General features: G+C 39.9%; 1 protein-coding gene across 3 annotated transcripts in view; it reads right to left on the bottom strand.

The window, feature by feature from the left end:
• Window positions 1–23,227, bottom strand: part of LOC148866994 (putative LRR receptor-like serine/threonine-protein kinase At1g56140) — a 151,422-nt gene that overhangs the window by 44,682 nt on the left and 83,513 nt on the right. For all 3 annotated transcript variants that reach the window (XR_016110621.1, XM_088980597.1, XM_088980598.1), the window contains exons 15-16: window positions 12,529–12,573; window positions 12,266–12,327 (exon numbers count right to left, since the gene is read on the bottom strand). Coding sequence is in view for 2 of the 3 variants with exons in the window: in XM_088980597.1 (XP_088836723.1) it covers window positions 12,266–12,327; window positions 12,529–12,573 (107 nt within the window). In the remaining variant the exon portion in view is untranslated. The remainder of the gene's footprint in view (window positions 1–12,265; window positions 12,328–12,528; window positions 12,574–23,227) is intronic.

Here is a 23,227-nt window from a genome sequence, read left to right as displayed (position 1 = left end):
GCATCTGAGCTTGATCTACCCATTGCTTTGCGGAAAGGTAAACGTACTTGCACCCTTCATCCCATTTCTAATTATGTTTCTCTTACTCACCTTTCCGCTTCCCATCGCCAGTTTGTCACCCTGTTATCATCAGTTGTTGTCCCTAAGGATGTCCAGGAAGCCCTTGCCTCTCCAGGGTGGTGCCGAGCCATGGAAGAAGAACTCTCAGCCCTTCATCATAATCATACTTGGGACCTCACTGCTCTTCCTCCTGGGAAGCAAGTTGTTGGTTGTAAATGGGTTTATACAGTTAAGTATCTGCCTGATGGTAGTGTTGAACGCCTGAAAGCGCGGTTGGTTGCTAAGGGGTACTCCCAAACCTATGGTATTGACTACACAGAGACCTTCTCACCAGTTGCTAAGATAGGGTCCGTTCGTGTTGTGATCTCTCTTGCAGCCATGTATGAGTGGCCACTATATCAGCTTGATATCAAGAATGCCTTTCTACATGGTGACTTACTCGAGGAGGTCTACATGGAGCAACCTCCAGGGTTTGTTGCTCGGGGGGAGGATGGTAAGGTGTGCAGACTAAGGAAGGCTATATATGGGCTTAAACAGTCTCCTCAAGCATGGCTTGGTAGGTTCAGTGAGGTGGTAAAGAAGTTTGGTATGAAACAGTGCAAAGTTGACCATTCTGTATTTAGTCATGACTCTTCGGAAGGAAAAATACTGTTGGTGGTGTATGTAGATGATATCGTTATTACTGGGAATGATAACATGGGTATTGACAGGCTGAAGACTTATCTGCAGGATCATTTTTAGACAAAGGATCTTGGTAAGCTGAAATATTTCTTGGGGATAGAGGTAGCGAGATCCAAGTATGGTATTAACCTGTGCCAGAGAAAATATGTGCTTGATTTGCTGGAGGAAACAGGCTTGTTGGGTGCTAAACCAGCTGAGACACCCATGGACACAAATACCAAGCTAAGCAGTGATATGGGTGAAGTGTTTGAAGAACCTGGCAGATACCGACGACTTGTGGGTAAACTGAACTACCTAACCATTACCAGACCAAACATCTCTTTTGCGGTTAGTGTGGTAAGCCAGTTCATGCAGAAACCTCTGGTTTCTCATTGGAATGCAGTTCTGAGAATTGTGAGGTATCTAAAAGGGGGTCCGAGTCGCGGTTTGATATACAAGAGTGGTGGAAAACTTGAAATAGAAGGGTATTTGTGATGCTGATTGGGCTGGTTCTTTGTCTGATAGGCGGTCTACTACAGGCTATTGCGCGTTTCTGGGAGGTAACCTGGTGACATGGAAAAGTAAGAAGCAGACAGTTGTGGCAAGAAGCAGTGCAGAAGTAGAATATAGGGCTATGGCGCACACTGCTTGTGAATTAGTGTGGCTAAGGAACCTTCTACAGGAAGTAGGGTACAACATCAACACTCCAATGAAGCTCTATTGTGATAATCAGGCTGCAGTTCATATCTCCTCTAATCTAGTGTTTCATGAAAGAACCAAGCACATTGAGGTTGACTGTCACTTTGTGAGGGAGAAGGTGCTGAATGGAGAGCTAGACACTACACATGTTAATACAGGAAATCAGTGGGCTGACTTATTTACAAAAGGCTTGAGTCGGGGAAGAGTGGACTACATATGTAACAAGCCTTGAGGGGGAGTGTTAGCATAGGGGTATTTTTGTCTTTATACCTAGATTAATGTTGCTGATCTGTAATGTTGTGTTGGAACCAGTGCTCCTAACTTAAATAAGGGCACATATGTCTTTTCAGTTAATTTTAATAATATAAATACTGCCTGGCCGACTGGGAGATGTTATGTTGAGTCTTCCAGTTCGAACCAGAATTTCTCCCTTCTCTCTTTCTCTCTTTCTTCCACCTTTCTCTTTCTACATAACTGATCTCAGACAAATAGAACTCTAAGGCAGAACCGAATTATTACACTGAATATGGAATGGTCAACCTAACACTGTTTCATTCCAAATTTCTTCACCACTTTACTAAATCTCCCAAACCATGCACGAGGAGATTGTTTAAGTCCAGAAATAGCCTTCTTAAGTATACATACCTTCTCACCGTTCCCCTGAGCAACAAACCCTGGTGGTTGCTCCATGTACACCTCCTCAAGAAGATCACCATGTAAAAAAGCATTCTTGATGTCAAGCTGAAACAAGGGTCAATCAAACATAGCAGCAAGAGAAATCAGAACACGAACTGACCCGATTTTGGCAACCAGAGAGAAGGTGCCTGTGTAATCAATACCATACTACTGTGAATAACCTTTGGCAACTAACCGAGCTTTCAACCATTCAACACTGTCATTAGGTAAGTATTTAACCGTGTACACCCACTTACAGCTAACAACATGCTTACCAGGTGGAAGAGTGGTGAGGTCCCATGTATGAGTATAAGTCAGGGCCAAGAGTTCTTCTTCCATTGCTTGGCGCCACCCTGGAGAAGTGAGGGATTCTTGGACATCTTTGGGAACAAAGACAGAGGATAACAAAGAAACAAACTATCTATGGAAAGTCGAAGGGTAAGATATAGAAATATAATTGGAAATGGGGTGGAGAGTGCAACTGCGTTTACCTTTTTGTAAAGCAATAGGAAGATCGAGGTCAGAACTTGGGGTTGGGGCTGAGGTGGGATCAAATGCCGGATTTGTCGATGGTAATGAAGCTGCGGGAGGAGCCAGTGCCTGATGATGTGTATACACTTGCCGGATAGGTGGTTCTCTCTCAGGTAGCTGCACTGGAGGCAAAGACTGGGTCACAACTGGAACAAGAGGAACGGGATGCTCAACAGGAACTGGTAGAGGGGGTGATGGCAACAGAGGAGAAGTATCCAACCTGGAAAAGAAAGGAACAAACTCAAAAAATGTAACATCAGAACACACAAAAGAACGCCGAGAACGAGGATTATAACACTTATACCCTTTTTGAGTCCTAGAATAGCCAAGAAAGACACACTTAGTGGATCTAGCATCTAACTTGTCCATTCCAGGCCCAAGATTATGAACGAAACGTTGCAGCTTCGCATTGGAGACTCATTTGGTAAGAACATCGGCTAACTGTTTCTCAGATGCAATGAAAGGTAGACAAACTTCTCTTGAAGCCACTCTTACAATGATCAAATGCCTATCAACCTCAATATGCTTCGTTCTGTCATGTTGTACAGGATTGTGAGCAATGTTAATGGTGGCCTGATTGTCACAATACAACATCAATGGTTTGTCATACTCAATACCCAATTCCTCCATGAAGGGCTGTAGCCATAGCAACTCAATACTCCATGGGCCATAGCTGTGTACTCTGCCTTAGCTGAAAATCAAGCAACCACTGATTGCTTCTTGCTCCCCCAAGAAACAATATTACCTACAACCATACTACAATACCCCGAAGTTGACCTCCTATCATTAATGTTACCAACCTAGTCAGCATCTGTGTAGGCTTTCAGTTTCATGGGGCCATGCTTAGCAAAAAGAATACCTTTCCCTAGAGTGCTCTTCAAGTAACAAAAAAATCCTCCCTGCTGCTACCATATGTGTATCTCTAGGGGCATGTATGAACTGGCTAATTCTACTAACAACATATGCAATGTCAGGGCGAGTCATACATAGATATAGCAGATTCCCTAGCAACCTCTGAAACACTCCCCTATCCTTCAACAATCCTCTATTAGAGGTAGAAAGCTCGTGACTTGTATCAATGGGGGTAGCCACCGGTTTTGCTCCCAATTTACTTGTTTAAGTGAGCAATTCTAGCACATACTTGCGTTGGGATATGAAAATGCCATCTTTAGACTGAGCCACTTCGATATACAAGAAATACCTCAATTCCCCTAAATCTTTGATCTCAAACTCTGCATTGAGGAAGGATTTAAGGTTATCAATCCCTGTCACATCGGTGCCAATCACCACAATGTCATCCACATAGACTATAAGGTATACCACTTATGAACCTCTCCTCTTCACAAAGAGGGTATGATCAAACTATGTTCGTGTGTAACCAAAGGTAACAAGAGCAACCCTGAACCTCTCAAACCAAGCTCTAGGTGGCTGTTTGAGCCCATAGAGAGACTTCTTTAGCTTACACACCTTACCCTGCATATCTAGGCCATACATCCCTAGTGGGAGAGACTTATAAACCTCCTCATGTAAATCTCCATTCAAGAAGGCATTTTTCACGTCTAGTTGATAGAGGGGCGAATCTGAATGAGCTACCAAGGATAATAAAACTCTTACAAAGATATGGCAGTTTCCCTAGCAACCTCTGAAACACTCCCCTATCCTTCAACAATCCTCTATTAGAGGCAGAAAGCTTGTGACTTGTATCAATGGGGGTAGCCACCGGTTTTGCTCCCAATTTACTTGTTTAAGTGAGCAAGTCTAGCACATACTTGCGTTGGGATATGAAAATGCCATCTTTAGGCCGAGCCACTTCGATATACAAGAAATACCTCAAATCCCCTAGATCTTTGATCTCAAACTCTGCATTGAGGAAGGATTTAAGGTTATCAATCCCTGTCACATCGGTGCCAATCACCACAATGTCATCCACATAGACTATAAGGTATACCACTTATGAACCTCTCCTCTTCACAAAGAGGGTATGATCAGACTATGTTCGTGTGTAACCAATGGTAACAAGAGCAACCCTGAACCTCTCAAACCAAGCTCTAGGTGGTTGTTTGAGCCCATAGAGAGACTTCTTTAGCTTACACACCTTACCCTGCATATCTAGGCCATACATCCCTGGTGGGAGAGACTTATAAACCTCCTCATGTAAATCTCCATTCAAGAAGGCATTTTTCACGTCTAGCTGATAGAGGGGCAAATCTGAATGAGCTACCAAGGATAATAAAACTCTTACAAAGACATAGCAGTTTCCCTAGCAACCTCTGAAACACTCTCCTATCCTTCAACAATCCTCCATCAGAGGCAGAAAGCTTGTGACTTGTATCAATGGGGGTAGCCACCGGTTTTGCTCCCAATTTACTTGTTTAAGTGAGCAAGTCTAGCACATGCTTGCATTGGGATATGAAAATGCCATCTTTAGATCGAGCCATTTCGATACTCAAGAAATACCTCAATTCCCTCAGATCTTTTATCTCAAACTCTGCATTGAGGAAGGTTTTAAGGTTATCAATCCCTATCACATCGGTGCTAGTCACCACAATGTCATCCACAAAGAATATAAGGTATACCAGTAATGAACCTCTCCTCTTCATAAAGAGGGTATGATCAGATTGTGTTTGTGTGTAACCAAAGGTAATAAGAGCAACCTTGAACTTCTCAAACTAGGCTCTAGGTGACTGTGTGAGCCCATAGAGAGACTTCTTCAGCTTACACACCTTACCTTGCATATCTGGGCCATACATCCCTAGTGGGAGAGACATATAAGCCTCCTCATGTAACTCTCCATTCAAGAAGGCATTTTTCACATCTAGTTGATAGAGGGGCGAATCTGAATGAGCTACCAAGGATAATAAAACTCTTACAGAGGTCATCTTCGCTATAGGGGCAAAAGTCTCCAAGTAGTCGATTCCTTACATTTGTGTATAACCTTTTGCAACCAATCGGGCTTCATACCTCTCAATGGAACCATTTGCATGATATTTGATGGTATACACCCATTTACAACTCACTGGTTCCTTCCCTTCTGGCAAATCAACCACTTCCCATGTATCATTCTTATGAAGTTCCTTTATCTCAGTTCTCATAGCATACATCCATTCTGGAGTAGCAAGTGCTTTTGATACAGACCTGGGTACGAGGTGAGAAGAAACAGAGGAAAGAAAGGAATAATATGAAGGAGAAATAAGGCCATAAGAAAGATGTTTATAAATGCAATGTGTGGTATATTTCTGTTTATATTTTCTTATGGAAATAGGGACATCAAGCTCTAGGAAGGGAGGCTGCAATGGTGTGACCTCAGTACTTATTGTTTCTTCAGCAACTGGAAGTGTAGGAGGCTCATGTGATGTAGGAGAAACAATTTGCTCACTCCTAGCCCTTTGTCATTGGTATCACCTGTGAATAGTAGTAGGAGGATGAGGAGGCAATGGTGGAGGAATAGGAATAGTGGAGGGACTAGGGGATAAGTGTTCCCATCTGGACTCAATAGAAGAAGACTCAAGTGAAGAAGACTCAACAGGAACCAGAAGGAGGAGTGAAAACAACTGTGAAGAATACTCCCCCTATGAATGATGCTCCCCCGGAGATGAACCATAGAAGGGAGTAGACTCAGCAAAAGTGACATACATTGAGACAAAACAAGTGCAACTACTAGGATCAAAGCAGAAATAACCCTTTTGTGTGAAGGCATAACAAAGAAAAATGCACTTATGTGCCTTTGGTTCAAACTTATGTCTCTGGGTACTAGAAATGTGTACATAGCAGGTACAACCAAAGACTTGAAGGGGAAAAGAAAAGATCTCCTTATTCGGATAAAGAAGATTAAAAGGATACTTAAAACCTAAGACTCTGGATGGCATATGATTGATTAGGTATGTTGTTGTGAGAACAACATTTCCCAAAACTTGTAGGAACATGTGAAGCAAACAAAACACTCCTTGCAACTTCAACTACATGACGATTCTTCCTCTCGGCTATTCCATTTTGTTTTGGAGTACAAACACAAGAGCCGTAGTGGATAACCACAAAGTCAGTGAGATACGAAGTGAGGTTTTTATCAAAATATTCTTTTGCATTGTCAGACCAAAATATCTTGATTCTTGTATCAAACTAGGTAAGAACAAATTCATGGAATTGTTTCACAAGTTTGGGAACCACATTATGAGATCTCATAAAAAATAACCAAGTATACTGAGAAAAATCGTCAATGAACAAGATAAAATATTGATAACCACCCATAGAAGGTAAGTGGTACGGCCCCCGCACATCAGAGTGCACAATATGAAAAGGAAAAGTGGATCTTTTATTACTCAACGAATAAGTATTTCTACAATGTAACTCACATGACTTAATGAAGACTGGACATGTTTATTCCTTTGAACAATTCTGAAAATAAATGACTTAAAGCAAAAAAGGATAAATGACCCAAATGTAAATGACATAACATAATACAGCTAAATGACTCTGAAGAAGAAGACCTAAAAGCAACTTTCTCAAGCTGTCCTTGGCTTTGTCTAGGAGTATCTAGCACTTTTTGAGACTTCAAGTCCTGAAAAACACAATAAGAAGGAACAAATGTTATACTGCAATTTAAGGATTTGGTTAGGCTGCTCACTGACATCAAATTAGTGTGCAACTTAGGGACATGAAGGACAGAAGTACGTAAAAGGGACTCGGTAGCCTTGATGACTCCCTTGCCAGAGATAAGAGCAAGAGAGCCATGCAGAAGCTCTAGAATTTATAATCCAACGGATTCTATGTTTACCTGAGATGACTACATGGTTGACAGTAACTCGTATACCTAATTGAGCAAATGCAGAAGAATTGGAGGAAGTGGCTGCACTCTCAAGATGGCTAATCGTCCTCCCATATTTCTCGTACTCAGTCTTCATCACAGCTAATTACTCACTAGTGACCTTCTCATCAATTGCACTCATGTCATTATCTAGAATTATAGCTGCATTAGCATTCCTAGTCTTCCCATTTTCGGCCTTCTTTTTAAAACGAGGTGGAAGAAGGTCTGGATGCATCTTCCAACATGTATCCTTACTATGTCTCAGATTCTTGCAATATTTACATATAACCTCCTTCTTCCCTGCAACCACCTTAGGTTTCATCCCCGTATTAGCAAAATGGTCAACTAGAATTTTCCTTTGAACCTGAACCTGCCTCCTACTCTCCTCATTGCTCACCATGGCACAAGTCTGAGACAAAGATACATTGTCTTTAGCTAGGATATTCTGTCAAGAATTCGAAGACTCTATTCCTTTCAACTAATATCTTATATGTTTATGTGTCCTTTGTACTTTCCCAAACAACAGTTTCCATGAGATCTATTTCTTGCCACAAGGATTTCAGCATTGAGAAATAGACTGCTAAAGGTCTCTCCCCTTGCCTCAATTTGTTGACATCACTTCTTAACTTATATGCTTTGGCCATATTCAATTTTTGTGAATAGGTTTCAGCAACACTGTCCCATATCTCCTTAGTAGAATTCATCCATAGATAGTGATGACTAATTTGGGGTTGCATAGAATTCACTAACTACCCAATAACAGTGTAATTTTCTTGCAACCATTTTTCATAAGATGAGTCATCTTCCTTTGGTGCTTTCTTGTTACTGGAAATATATCCCCACTTGCCTCTACTACAAACATGTATCTTTACTGATGTGACCATGCTAGATAGTCCCATCAAGTTTGACTGTGGTCACAACCAATAATGAGTCTACAGGTACTCCTGAAACCTGTCCAGACTCTGAGCCAAGCTTATTTTCAATTCCAGAAATATACATCCTCCTCAAAAAATCCCAAAACAAACTTCAGTTGATAAATAAGGGAGACAGAAAGAGAAAACAACAAGTACCAACCTTCACAGATCCCCAATAGTAGAACTGCACCTTACCCGGTACCCAGGAGAAACTGAGAACTGGCAGCCTTTCCTTGTAGGCTTCACAGAAACAATCTCTGCTAGGATCGATCTTCAAGAGAACTACAAAGAACCTCTTCAACCACTGAGCACTTAGGTGAAACCTCTTGTGGGTCCCACAGTCAGAAATCTCCAGTTGTCTAGTGTTTCGGGCAAAATTTCAAAAGGCTGTTTTGAAAAGTAAACAAAATATCTTCTTTTATTCTAGAAACGACTGCCAACTAGGCTGAATATCTTCTTCAATCAATCAAGTATCTCCATCCACACTGTGTATGTGATTAAAAGAAAGAGAAAAAAAAGAAAAGTGGAGCCCGCTCTAATACCAAGAAGAAAAAACAGTCTCAAAAATAAAAAGAAACTGATAAAAGGAGGAAGAAACTGAGAAGACAACAAGAGAGAAGAGAAGGAAGAAACGATGGAATAGAAAGGGATGAAAGAGATGAATTGTTCATACTCTCTCCCTTCCCTGATCTTTTAATTAATTAGCATAATCACTAAATAACAGTAAATTACAAGCAAGACAAAAGAAAGCTAATATTAAACAGGCCTATAAGAAAAAGGTCCATTAACTAACAGAACAGAACTCAAAAAATATAAAGCATAACTGTGGGCTATGGGCCATTCGGCGCATCTTCACTACAGCTTGCCATTTCTAAAGGATGCGATCTCAAATTGTTTGCAGTTAAGGAGTCCTCAGGATTCTAACATGTTGGGCCAATGCATAAACTTCACAAAATCTGAGATTGTCTTTCTGATGCCATACTCCCCAATGCCTCAAATGCATGGTCTAAAATTCTTGGCATCATTGAAGCTAGCAGAAGATCCAAATACTTATGCCTTCCAAATAGCATTGGAAGAAATGAAACTTCTACAGCAGTTGTGGAGTGAACTCATGCAAGATTGACAGGTTGGAAGTGGACGATGTCCTCACACACAGGGTGAGGTTCTGGTCAAGGCTATGGTCACTGTGATACAGTCTTATATCATGTGCCATTTAAGATACTTAAGGGTGTCTCTGACAAAATCCATAATAGGGAATCTACCATCTTTTGGGGGTGTTAAACTTCTGTTATTATGTTGACAGGGTCCTTTCAGTATTTTTCCCTTTTTATGATTGTTATTTCTTTGTTTACTTAAGTAGGGGCACAGTTGTAATTTCATTCTTTTTATATAATAAAATAAAACTTAGTCAGCAGTTGAGATCAATTAGTTCGACTCTTCTGCTCTTCAGCCCTAGTTTTCTTCTTCTACTTTATTCTCTTCTTCTCTACTTCTACTCTAGGTCTAAGACAGTTTTATGCTGTTATTTCATTTGTTTCAGGTTTGATCACATGGTATCAGAGCCCAATTGATCGACTTGGTTTGTCAAGGATGCCATTTAGCCCTTCTATCTGCAAATATCTTTTACTTTGCATTAAAGGAAGGAGAAAGGATCAAAAAGGACTGATCACCCACTAGAAAAGGAGGCTTACATGCCTCAAGTTGCAGTTTTGTGGAGTTGTTGGTGGTTTTCTAGATTCCCATTAGTTAGCAGTTCAAAGAGGGATTGTTTGTGCATGGTACAGGTTAGTTGCTCAATTCTATGGACTTGTAATATCTAGTGTTTTGTTGAGAAAGAAAACAAGAAGATGAAGAGAAGAGAAGGAAAAAGAGAAAGAAGTTACAAAGGGAAAAGAGAGAGTTGCTGCTCACTTTCTCAAACTTGTGATTTATATTTTTGAGAGAAATTACAAGTATGCCCTCATATGGACACCCAAATACAAAGGAGCATGAAATGACAAAAGGACCCTTGCCACAAACAATCTCAACACTCCCCTTCAAGTTGAGCATATATGTCAATCATTCTTATACGGTTTAGGTTCTTGGAAAACTTTGGATGATGAAGGCCTTTAGTGAGACAATCAACAAGTTGGTCTTCTGACCATACAAATGGTAGGCAAATCTTTCCACTAGCTATCCTTTCTTTGATAAAATATCTATCCACTTCGATATGTTTTGTACAGTCATGTTGCACAAGATTGTGGGCAATATTTATGGATGCTTGACTGTCAGAATAGAGTCTCGTTGGAGTATTAACTTGGATGCCCATCTTGGTCAGTAAGGTCTTCAACCAAGGTAGTTGTAACACTCCATGGGCCATTGTTTTGTATTTTGCCTCAGCACTAGACTGAGCAACAACTGATTATTTCTTGCTTCTCCATGAAACCACATTGCCTCCAACTAAGGCATAGTAATCGGATGTAAATCTTCAATCGACCCTCCCTAATTTGCATCTGTATAGGCCTCAATCTTTAGATTCCCATGGTTGGAGTACAACATACCTTTACTAGGACATTCCTTCAAATAGGCTAGGATTCTATTAACAACTTGCATGTGAGAGGTTTTCGGCTTATGTTATATTGGCTGACCACCCCGACTGCTCACGATATATCAAGTCTAGTCAAATAGAGATAGAGAAAAGTGACCAACCACTATCTGAAAGACCCCTTTAACTTGTGGTTAGATCAATTGGAATTTCTACAAGCTTGTGTCCCAATTTCCCAACTTCATGTAGCAAGTCAAGAACGTACTTTCTTTGAGAGAGGAAGATTCCCTTCTTGGATCTTGCAACTTCAATTCCAAGAAATTACTTAGGATTACCAAAGTCCTTAATATTAATTTCAGAAGAAAGGGCTTTAACTGAGAGATACCTGAGATGTCATCCCCAGTCACAACAATGTCATCAACGTATACTATCAACATAATCAACCGACCATCAAATTTTCTTATGAACAAGGTGTGATCAGCCTAAGATTGGGTTAATCCAATCTTCAAAATAACATTTCTAAATCTGTCAAACCAAGCTCTAAGAAACTACTTGAGCCCATACAAAGATTTCTTTAAATGGCAAACTTTCCTTTCATTGTTAGGGAAACTTAATCCATGAGGTATGTGCATATACACTTCTTGTAGATCCCCATTACAGATGGCATTGTTCACATCCATTTGATATAAAGGCCATGAAAAGTAGGCAGCAAGTGACATAATCACACACATAAAATTCATCTTAGCAACTGGCCACAAGATGAGCTTTATACTTCTCAATTGAATCATTACCTTTGTGCTTAATAGTGTACACCTATATCCTTGGTTCTTTATGAAGGCCTCCATATCTTAGTTCATAGCTTCCTACCGGTCAAGATAATAATTTGAAAATGTGTGTCTATGCTTCTTTTATCATTTCATAAAATATCATTCTATATTTTGCACATTTTACAATGTTTCCACCATGTCTATAATTTTTACAATGTTTCTGACATGTTTCTTATATTTGGAAAACTAACATTTTCATCAGCATTGACATTTTAGATCTTTACTAGAAAAATTTATAGCCAATCAACCAAGTACCATAAAAGTGGTAACCAATCAAGTGACATTCATCAAAATTCACGGGGGATTTGATTGGTCAAAGCACTTTTAATATCATGTCATTCTGGCACCATAGATTTACCGATGTTATATTTGATTGCAAGGATGACTCAAATATAAAATGAATAAGTTTATATGAATGCATTGGTTAATCTAAAATCAGTTACAACATAGGATTGATGCATTTAACTTCTCAAGATTGCTAGAATTTATTTCACTTGTTTCTTTTAAATATTAAAGGAGAGTGGTATCATCTGAAAGTTAAATAACACATATAATATGAAAAGTTGTTACTTACAACGTGGTGTACCCCTATTGCATGGAAAGTTTCGCTGGAGACATTCTAGCCCTTTAAAATTACTATAAAAACAGTGGAAACACTCTTAAAATGAGTAAGATAATCACAAACTTATATATAGATGTTGAATGAGAAAAAAAATAGATAATCTTTGATTAAGTAATATATTTATTACTTTGAAAAAAAAATCAATGGGATAATGCAGACCTAAAGGTGTCATAAGGTTAAAACATAGGATATAGTGAGGAGATACATTAACTCACCTAATATTTGATTCACCAAAGGTAAAGTTATTTCCCACCAAATTCCTGCACATTTTATAAGACAAAGAATCTATTGTTGATTTCATATGCACTACTAAAATTATAGATAGCATTAACGAATAAGTAGAAAATTATATGAAAAATGTATAATTCATGAAATATATATTATTTTATTGAGATTGTTGTGTTGTGCCTTGAGTCCTTGATGCAGCCCACTCCATGTCCTGAGCCTCATTTGTGGAGAACAACCCGAAGGCAAAATTTCATAGCAGTTTGTGGTGGAAGTGGAAGGGGTATGGGGGCAGAGCCCCTACAATGGTATGGACCCAACCCTTTTTTATGGTAAGTAATAGAATTTTATTTATTAAAAATCACAAGTAAAAGGTTGCATAAAGCAAGCTTCCCAAAATAAGGCGTGAGATGCTGCCTCTAAACTACATCAAACATCTTATAATTGAGCCCAAAAGAAATGCTTCCTACTAGAAAATCTGCCATCCCAATTGTTGATCTTCGTTCCCATTGAACTCTGACTGTTGCATTACAGTTAAGCATTTGAACATTTGAACCTTCTTATAGCCCCCCTATAGGACCAAGTTACAGTTTTTGACTTTCAGCCATCGAATAACCAGTTTAGAGTCGTCCTCGATTAGAAAGTATCCCACACCCAGATCCTTTGCAATCTCTGCCCCTTTAAATACAGCTTGAACTTCTGCATTAACCGAGTCTCCCCATTTTTCAGCATATGGATTTGATTCTGATCTAAATATGCTATGTTATGTTTTTGGGGCTTTTATCTTTTATGTATTTTTGCCTTGCACAAGAAGACTACGAGAAAGTTGAGTGTTTCCTCTGGTGTACTTGGTTTAGAGTGAGAGTGAGTGTTGGTACAACTTTGTATTTCTCTATTGTCGTTTTAATAGTGGATTTCAACTCCTTTGCCTGTGGAAATAGGCTATATGCCAAACCACACAAATCTGTGTATGCGTTCTTGAGTTTCTCTATTTGTACTTTCTTTTGTTCTTCTATATTCTTTGCCAATCAATTTCGGTCTTGTGTTTATTCTACCATAAAAAACTAGTACTAGAGCTTAAGGTTTTGAGATTGGGGTTCTTGCAATGGCTGCAAGAACTTCATCTTTTGTGAAATACAAAATAAAAAGTTTGATAGAAGAAACAAGGAAGACTTTTCCCGTAGATATGTTTGAAAATGACAAGGAAGACTTTTCGGAATGAGCACTTAGGCCTTGTTCACTTTTCTGTAAGTTACTTACCCAGGTAAATGCAGTTACTTGGGTAAGTTTTTCCTGGGAAACACTTATCCGGGTAAGTGCATTTACTCATGTTCTTTTATTTCTCATGTAAATAAGGCAATGACCATTTTATCCATAAAATTCCATTATTAAAAGGGGTATTTTTGTCCCATTCAAGTGTTAGCAACCTTCCCCCTAGGTGGGAAAGTTATTTACCCACCTAGGAGATGGGTATCACTTACCCGGGTAAGTGATACCCAGGAAAATGAACTTTCCTTGGTCCCCACATAAATCTAAAAAAATGAACATGGGATTCTTACTCAATGGGAACCAAAATCCCATTGACCAACTTTCCCCCCTCTCAAAATCCAAAAAAAGAACGCCCCCTTAGTGTAATTTAATTGTGCTTAGCCAATGAGGTTTTGCTTGTTGGGTTGGGGTTCAACTAGGGTCAATGAATATGACAAAATCCCTCACTAACCGGTTGTACATGAAACAATAGTGCTTAAGGACCATCCTGATGAACTCAATAGAACAACTCTTGATTTGAGAAGTATTAATGTCAAAATTAAAGATGAATATCAGGCCAATATTCAATTATGTTTGTTGGACAGTGTATGCCCTCAACTTTAATTGGTGTGGTGTATGTTGACTTTATTATGAATAAAAGTCATTCATTTCTTGTGTCAAGGGTGTGTTATGCTAATTACCTCTTTATTTATATTAGTATTATGTATGAGACTGCATGGTTGTTTCAATATCGACATAAATGTTCACAACCGATACATAAACATGGAGAGTTTATACTAAGTAGGTTGACATTCTCACACTACCCAAGGTAGTAGAGCAATGAGTCTCAACTACTCAGGTTGTGACCGAAGGCATGAGGATGGGTGTTTACTATAAACATTGAATTGGACAATATCTAGTGTTTTCTTGGACTTTGTGATAGGTGGAATAACTAGATGTTTCATTTAATTCCTAGACTTGATATTGGTATCATGATGGGTATTGGACTTAGTTGCCTTTGGTATGCCGACCAATGAGATCCTTCTGGAGTCAAATACTTGGGTATGTTGGGCCCATTAGGAATGATGCTTGAGTTGATGATCAATGTATTAAGATCCTGCTATTGTGTATAGACAAAGAGAACACTCTATATTGCCCCTATGATGAATCCTCAATTAGGTTTCATCAAAGAGGGAGCTAGACACTATGTCAGTAAAGACATAAAGGGAATAAGTCTTTCTCTAATGCAATGTTAAGTGTTAATGTTAGAGAGATTATTTGTAAAGTGATATGTTGGGCCAATTACCTAATAATCACTTAAATGAGCTGAACTAATCAAACTAGTGCCTTTAGGATGGAAAGGCTCCAAGTGAATTAAGTGTTTGACACTTAATGGCCTTAAGTATAAGCCCAACACTCTATGGCCGAATTTGCCATGTTGAAAAATTCAGGGTCTAAGGGTGGAAACCACACACCTATGAGGTGGATGGACCTTAGGGTAGATTTAATTATTAGCTTGTGGGTCCCACACCATACAAGCTCGTCCCCTCCAAAATGTCAGAGTTAGTTCGAAAGTCAGAGAAAGAGAGAGACAAAGAGAGAGAGAGAGAGAACAAACGAATGGTGGGTGTAACACCTTGTGTTAGTCAATACCCTAAAAGATATATTTATATTAAGTTGTAAAAGGAAAGATCTGCCCTTAATGTACAGGAGAGAGATAATACGAAGAATAGATATACAGCAAAGAAAAGTAAAAGTACAAAAGTAGCCCTACAGCTAGATTTCACTATCTCTACACTACCCCTCAAACTGATGCCTAGGTATAAGCATCAATTTGTCCATGAGAAATAGATGCCAAGCCTGTGCCATTGATTTACTTAACAAGTCTGCTAGTTGAAGCCCGAAAGAGACATGAGGAAGAGATATGATACCCTCAAGAAGGAGATCGCGAATGAAATGGCAATCAACTTCTATGTGTTTGGTGTGCTCATGGAAGACGGGGTTGGATGCAATTTTTATTGCACTGATATTATCTGCATAAAGAGGATCAAACAATGATGGCTCATTTAGTATTTCAAATAGAAGAGCCCGAAGGCATATGATATCACTACACATGGAAGACATAGCCATGTATTCAGCTTCAATGGAAGATTTGGACACAGTAGCTTGTTTCTTGCACTTCCAGGAGATAAGGGAGTTGCCTAGGAAGACACACCAGCCAGTAGTGGACCGTCAGGTGTCAGGGCATCCTGCCCAATCAGCATCCGCATAGGCCATAAGATGAATGAGAGATGATGAGGAGAAGAATATCCCATGTGACAGTGTGCCTCGCACATATCTTATAATCCGATGAACTGCAGATAAATGTGGTTGTCTCGAAGAAGAAACAAACTGATTTACTATCTGAACTGCATAAGATATGTCTGGCCAAGTCATGGCGAGATAGATTAAACTTCCTACTAGCTGACGATAAAGGGTAAAATCTTCAAGGGGAGACCCATCATCTTTGTTGAGTTTTAGGTTCAGTTCTAATGGAGTGTCCACAATCTTAGAGTCACTAAGATTTGCGAATTTAACTAGGTCAGCTGCATACTTTTGTTGATTAACAAAGTAGCCTCGAGAATTTTTGCTCACTTCAAGGCCCAAGAATTATGTCAAAGGCCCCAAGTCCATCTTGAAGGATTCACCGAGTAATTGTTGTAGCCTAGAAATTCCTTCTGCATCATCTCCTATAATGAGTATATCATCAACATAGAGGAGTAATATTGTTACTCCCTGCTTCCTCCTTAAGATGAATAAGGAATAATTGGAAGGACTCTGGGTAAAGCCAACATCGGTGATGACGGATCTGAATTTATCAAACCATGCCCTAGGGGCTTGCTTTGGGCCAAGAGTGACTTCTTTAGACGACAAACAAGTTGTGGATCTATATAGTATCCTGGAGGGGGCTTCATATAGACTGTTTCTTTTAACTCCCCATGAAGAAAAGCATTCTTGACATCCATCTGATGGATTTTCCACTGTTTGGCTACAAATATGGCCATCAGAAGACGTACAGTAGTCATTTTAGCTACAGGAGCAAAGGTCTCCTCATAGTCTATCCTGTATTCCTGTTTGTATCCATGTGCAACAAGTCTAGCTTTGTATCTTTCTAGGCTCCCATCAGATTTCAGTTTCACAGAATAGACCCATCGACTTCCTATGAGAAAGGCTTTTGGTGGAACTTGAACCAGGTCCTAGGTGTCATTCTCAAGAAGGGCTCGAATCTCAAAATCCATGGCATCTTTCCAGTGTGGTTCTGCTACGGCCTACTAGTAAGATCTAGGAATGTTTGTGGTAGATAAAACAGTAGAAAAGGAGCTATGGTCTAATGAATAACCATAGCAGTTAGGTGGTCGACAAATTCTAGTGGAACGACATAAAGTGGGTGTAGAATCAAAACTGGAGGCAGAGCAGAGGGAGGATGGAGATTGGAGAAGGCCGTTGCTTCCTGAAGTATGTTTAAAGCTATTGTGGAGGTGACAATGGAATATCTGAGGTGCTTGTAGAATCAAAACTGTGCAACAAGGAAATAGAAGGAGTTGAGAATTTCACGATATGATCAAAAAAGGACACACTTTTAAGAAAAATTACATTATGAGAGATTTGAAGGTGACGAACCAAGGGATCATAGCAAAGGAACCCCTTATGTTCAGAACTGTATCCCAAGAAGAGACATAAAGCTGCTTGTATAGTTAACTTTGTACATTCATGGGGTAGAAGGTGGACAAAACTAACACAACCAAAAACCCTGAGCATGGATAGGTTTGGAGGTTTGTGAAAAATAGATTGAAAAGGAGAGGAGTTATTCAAAATAGATGACGGAGGACGATTTATGAGATACACAGCAGTGCTGGCCACCTCCACCCAAAACTAAGAGGGTACATGGGAATCCTATAAAAGGGTTCTGACTACACTCAAGATGTGCCCATTCTTCCTTTCTACTACCCTATTTTGTTGTGGGGTGCCTGGACAAGATTTTGGGGTTGAATTCCATGTTATTTCAGGTAGTTCTAAAAATTCCTATCAATATACTCTCCCCCTGAATCCGATCTTAGCACACAGATTCAAGCATCAAATTGGGTAATTACATAAGAGTGAAAGTGTTTAAAAATAGTGTACACTTCAGATTTCTTTTGAAGAAAATAAGCCCAAGTAAAACGAGTGCAGTCATCAATGAAGGTTACAAAATACTTATATCCCAACCGTGAAACAACTAGAGATGACCAGACATCACTATGTATTAAATGAAAGGGAACGGTTGCACGCTCAGAATAAGAAGGAAAGGGTAAAATATGACTCTTACATAAGAAGCAAATAACTGATCAAGATTCTTAGAAAAAGGATGGTCAAGGCATCTATGCCTCAAATGCCAATCATTATTACAATTAAAAGATCCAGAACTAGAAATAGTAGAAAGCAAACAAGAAGTAGAAGAAGAATCAGTCTTATTTTTCTCAAACTCCAAGGCAAAGTGTCTTCCCAGTCTACACCCCTTCCCCTTCACCTACCTAGTTTGTTCGGTCCTATATCAAGCAACCATTAGAAGTAAATGAGACATTATTACCTTCCTCTACAAGTTGGCCAATGGAAATCAAATTGGTGGTGAGTTTAGGTACAAATAGAGTTTTGGATAAATGAAACGAAGATGATTTAGAGGTAGATAAGTACAAATCATCACAACCAATTATGTCAAGTTTCTCACCATTTTCAGTAATAATGTCTATTGGGAAGATGGGGTTTGGGATACTGACCAAGAGTAGCCCTTGTCATGTGGTTAGAGGCTTCTGAGTCTATATACCAAAGGTGGTTCGATGAAGGGCAATAGGTCGGTGACTTACCAAACAAACTGTAGAGAAGATGGGCCGAATGGCCCATAGACTGTCATTTCATGTTATGTTATGTTTCTCTCTGCTGTGGGCCTTATTCTGGGCCCATACTCTGTAATGTTCAGTTTTTTTTTTGTATTTTCCTGCCCACTCAAGGGCCTCTCTATAATTTGTCAAAGATTAACTTATTAATAAGATGTTTAGAGTGTTAGAGAGAGGTTAAGTTCGAACCTCTTACTCTCTAACACTCATTGCCACCAGCTCTCACTTCTCTTCCTCTCTTGTTTGTTTATTTTCTGGTTTGCATCTAATCTCAAACAGTTCCATACATCAAGTAGACTGTTTTTCAACTTGGTATCAGAGCGGGCCTTTGCTTGGCGTGTCCCTCATGTGGTTCTAGTTCAGCCAACTGCATGAGGAGGTTCTAGGGCTGAAAGTTTACAGTCATCCGCCTGGTTCTTGGAGGTCATTGGAGGGTGCCCAAGTCTCTATACACTTGGAGAAGGGTTCGGTGACCAGGAAGAATCAGAGAGCAAGTTGTTTGGCCTGATTTGAAATCAAAGAAAAAGAATTTCGAAGTTATCTCAGAGAACATGTGTTCGGCCTGGTTTATAGTTCAAACCAGAGACTCTCTTACTGTAAGTTTTTCTCAGTCCTTTGCTGGGTTATTTTTTGTTGTTTGGGAGGACTGTTAAAGCATTCAAAGCCCACCTCCATTCGGCCCACTGTTGCTGGACTGATTCTACTCAGAAATTTCTGGGTTGTTTTGGAAGTGCTATTAGGCTGATTATTGGATTGTCACGCTGCTGAAACTGATCTAAACTAAGTGTTACTAGTCTCATCTTCATCCCAGCCTCTTCTTGGACCAATACTGAACACCTTGAAGTGGTTTTCTTCTAGTTAACAGTAGGCTGTTAACTACTACATACTAAGTGTTCGACAAAAGGTCTCTTAAGGACTGTGACCTTTTTTTCTTCTCTTTGGGACAACAGCTGTTGGGAACCTGAAATACCTTGTGATTGGAGGTTTGCTGGGTGTCCTTTGAAGGCTGAAACAGTATAGAAAGAACTACCACCGAACTGGACTGTCACAGTTATCAAGATTGAACTGATTCTGTGAGCTAGTTGTTGTTGCCTATTCAGTTACATGATGGACTTCTCAAGCCTTGAAAACAAGAATGCTGCTGAATATGGACAGATTTTGGGAACCCCAACCGATTCTATGCTAGCTGTAACTACAGTTAAGCTTGATGGGACCAACTACTTGGCTTGGTCACAATCAATGAAAATCCATATTTGTAGAAAAGGAAAATGGGGTTTTATTTCTGGGAGCAAGAAAGCTCCTCCAGAGGATGATCCATCTTATGAGAGATGGGTGCAAGAAAACTACACAGTGATTGGGTGGCTTGTGAACTCAATGCAGCCACAGATTAGTCAACATTATCTGTGGATGAACTCGGCTAAAGAAATCTGGGATAGTGTTGCAGAAACTTACTCCTAGAAGTTGAATGTTGCCAGAGCCTACAAACTGAGAAGTGATGTAAAGAATCTAAGACAGGGGGAGAAGTCACTTGCAGCATACTTCTCAGCCCTAAAATCTCTATGGCAAGAGATTGATTTGATAGAGGCTGTGACATGGGATACCCCTAAGGATGCTGAAACATACAGGAAATTGGTTGAAAGGAATAGGGTCTTTGAGTTTTTGACAGGGCTGAATTCTGAATATGACATTACAAAGCAAAACATCTTGTCCAAGGAGGATGTTTCATTGTCTCAAGCATATGCTTTGGTCAGCAGTGAAGAAAGTAGGAGGCAAGTGCAGGTTCAAGGAGTCAGTACCAATGATTATTTTGCAAATATGGGAATTAAACCCAAAGGGGTTACAGGAGCTCCTAGTGGCACAGGAAAGAAGGAGGTGGTGTGTGAATATTGCAATAAGCCGAAACACACTAAGGACAAGTGCTGGAAATTGCATCCCAGTCTTGTCCCTATCCGATTCCAGAAGAAGAATGATAGTAGAAAGACAAGAAGTGCACATGCAGCCACAAGTACAAATACAGAGGTTGAGTCTGCCAGTGCACAATTGGCAGCCATGAAAGCTGAATATGAGAAGTTTGGAAAGATGATCAGCCAGCTTGAAGGTGTAACTTCATCATCCAACCCTTCTGGAAGTCCAGCCACCACCGCATTTGCTCACTCAGGTATAAGGGCTTCTGCTAACCATGCATCTTCCTCAGGTAATCCCAAGACCCCTTGGATCATTGACTCAGGTGCTTCTGATCACATGACCAACCTTTCCACTTTGTTTGCTTCATATGATTTGCTTCCTGGTCGTGACAAAATCACTTTAGCTAATGGTTCTCTTGCCCCTATTTCTGGCAAGGGAACTGTCAAGCCTACTGACTCCTTACTCCTATCTTCAACTCTTCATGTACCTAAGTTAAATACTAACTTATTATCTGTAAGTAACTTGACCAAGTCATTGAATTGCTGTGTAACCTTTTTCCCTTCTCACTGTGTGTTTCAGGACCTGAAGTCTCGGAAGGTGATTGGGAGTGGCCATGAAGTGAATGGAATATACTTGCTCGACACCCCTGGCCAATGCTTTGATCATCCCAAGAATGTTGCTTTTGGTTCTACTTCTTCAGAGTCAGTCAGTCAAATTATGTTAAGTCATTGTCAATTGGGTCATTTACCTTTGTCATTTGCTTCCCAAACTGTTTAAGGGAGTCAGTGTGTCTAGTCTCAATTGTGAGTCATGTCAGTTGTCAAAGCATTGTAGAAAAAATTACCTAGTGAGCAATAAAAGATCTTCTTTTCTTTTTCATATTGTTCACTCTGATGTGTGGGGGCCTTACCACTTATCCTCTATGGGGGGTTACAGATATTTTATCCTGTTTATTGATGACTTTTCTAGATTCACTTGGATATACTTAATGAAATCCCGAGACTTGTGAGGCAATTTCATGAGTTTATTTTAACTCAATTTTATACCAGAATTAAGGTTTTCAGATCTGACAATGCAAAAGAGTATTTTAAGAAGAGTTTATCCTTGTATCTCTCTGACATGGGAGTTATTCACCAAAGCTCTTGTGTTACAACCCCTGAACAAAATGGAGTTGCTGAGAGAAAAAATAGACATATTGTTGAAGTTGCGAGGAGCCTCTTATTTGCCTCACATGTTCCCACAAGATTTTGGGGTGATGCTGTACTTACTGCTACCTATCTCATAAACCATATGCCCTCCAGGGTTTTAGGGTTTAAATCCCCCTTCAGTCTTCTTCTTCCAGACAAGGATCTCTTCCCAATTCCTCTTCGTGTGTTTGGCTGTACCTGTTATGTTCACATTCCAAGTGTGCAGAGACATAAGTTTGAACCAAAAGCCCACAAATGCATCTTCCTTGGTTACTCCCCCACACAAAAGGGTTATTGTTGTTTTGATCCAAAGACTGACACCTGACATGTCTCTATGGATGTTACCTTTGATGAACTTTCTCCTTTTTATGGTTCCTCTCAGGAAGGACATTGTCAACAGGGGGAGAGTCTGTCACAAGTCTTTGCTCTTCCCCTTCCTATCCCGGTTGAGTCTCTTGACAAACCTGTATCCTCACCAAATGAATCAAAGGAGGTTCAGCCACCTCATTCCTCTTGTCCTAGTGCTCCTATTTCTTTACCTCCTCGTCCTACCCATAATCCCAAAGTGTATCAAAGGCAGAGATCCAGGAATGAGCAAGTGTACTGTACACTGCATTTCCCCCTCATACTGTGCCTACCTTGATGTCCCCATTGCTGTTAGGAAAGGAAAGCGGAAGTGTATTGTACACTGCATTTCCAAATACCTTTCTTATGACCTACTTTCCCCCTCATACTGTGCCTACCTCTCTTCAGTTGCTTCTAACCCCATTCCTAGGTCTGTATCAGAAGCTCTTGGGATTCCAGAATGGAGAGATGCCATGCAGACTGAAATGGATGCTCTACATGAAATACTTGGGAGTGGTGGATTTGCCTGAAGGGAAGGATCCAGTTGGGTGCAAGTGGGTTTTTACCATTAAATACAGGGCTGATGGGACTATTGAGAGGTACAAGGCCAGACTTGTTGCAAAAGGCTACACACAGACATATGGGATTGACTATCTGGAGACTTTTGCCCCTGTTGCTAAGATGACATCTGTGAAGGTTCTTTTATCTCTGGCAGCTCACTTTGATTGGCGTCTCTATCAGTTAGATGTAAAGAATGCATTTCTGAATGGCGACTTATATGAGGAGGTCTACATGTGTCTTCTTCCAGGAATGTATGGGAAAGATATGCAAGGAAAGGTATGTAAACTATAGAAATCTCTTTATGGCCTCAAACAATCTCCTAGAGCTTGGTTTGAGAGATTTAGATCTGCACTTGTTAAATTCGGCTATGTTCAGACACAGTCAGATCATACTCTTTTTGTGAAGAAAATTGGATCTCTAGCAGTGTATCTCATTGTGTATGTTGATGACATTATAGTGACTGGTGATGATGGCTCAGGCATTCTGGCCCTTAAGTCTTTCCTCCGTACAGAATTTGAGATTAAGGATCTGGG

Source organism: Nelumbo lutea, chromosome 3 (genome assembly GCF_056320005.1).
Source record: "Nelumbo lutea isolate HS-2025 chromosome 3, American lotus-T2T, whole genome shotgun sequence".
Taxonomy (NCBI): domain Eukaryota; kingdom Viridiplantae; phylum Streptophyta; class Magnoliopsida; order Proteales; family Nelumbonaceae; genus Nelumbo; species Nelumbo lutea.
The sequence above is the reverse complement of the archived record's forward strand: the minus strand, read 5'-3'. Positions and strand labels throughout refer to the sequence as shown.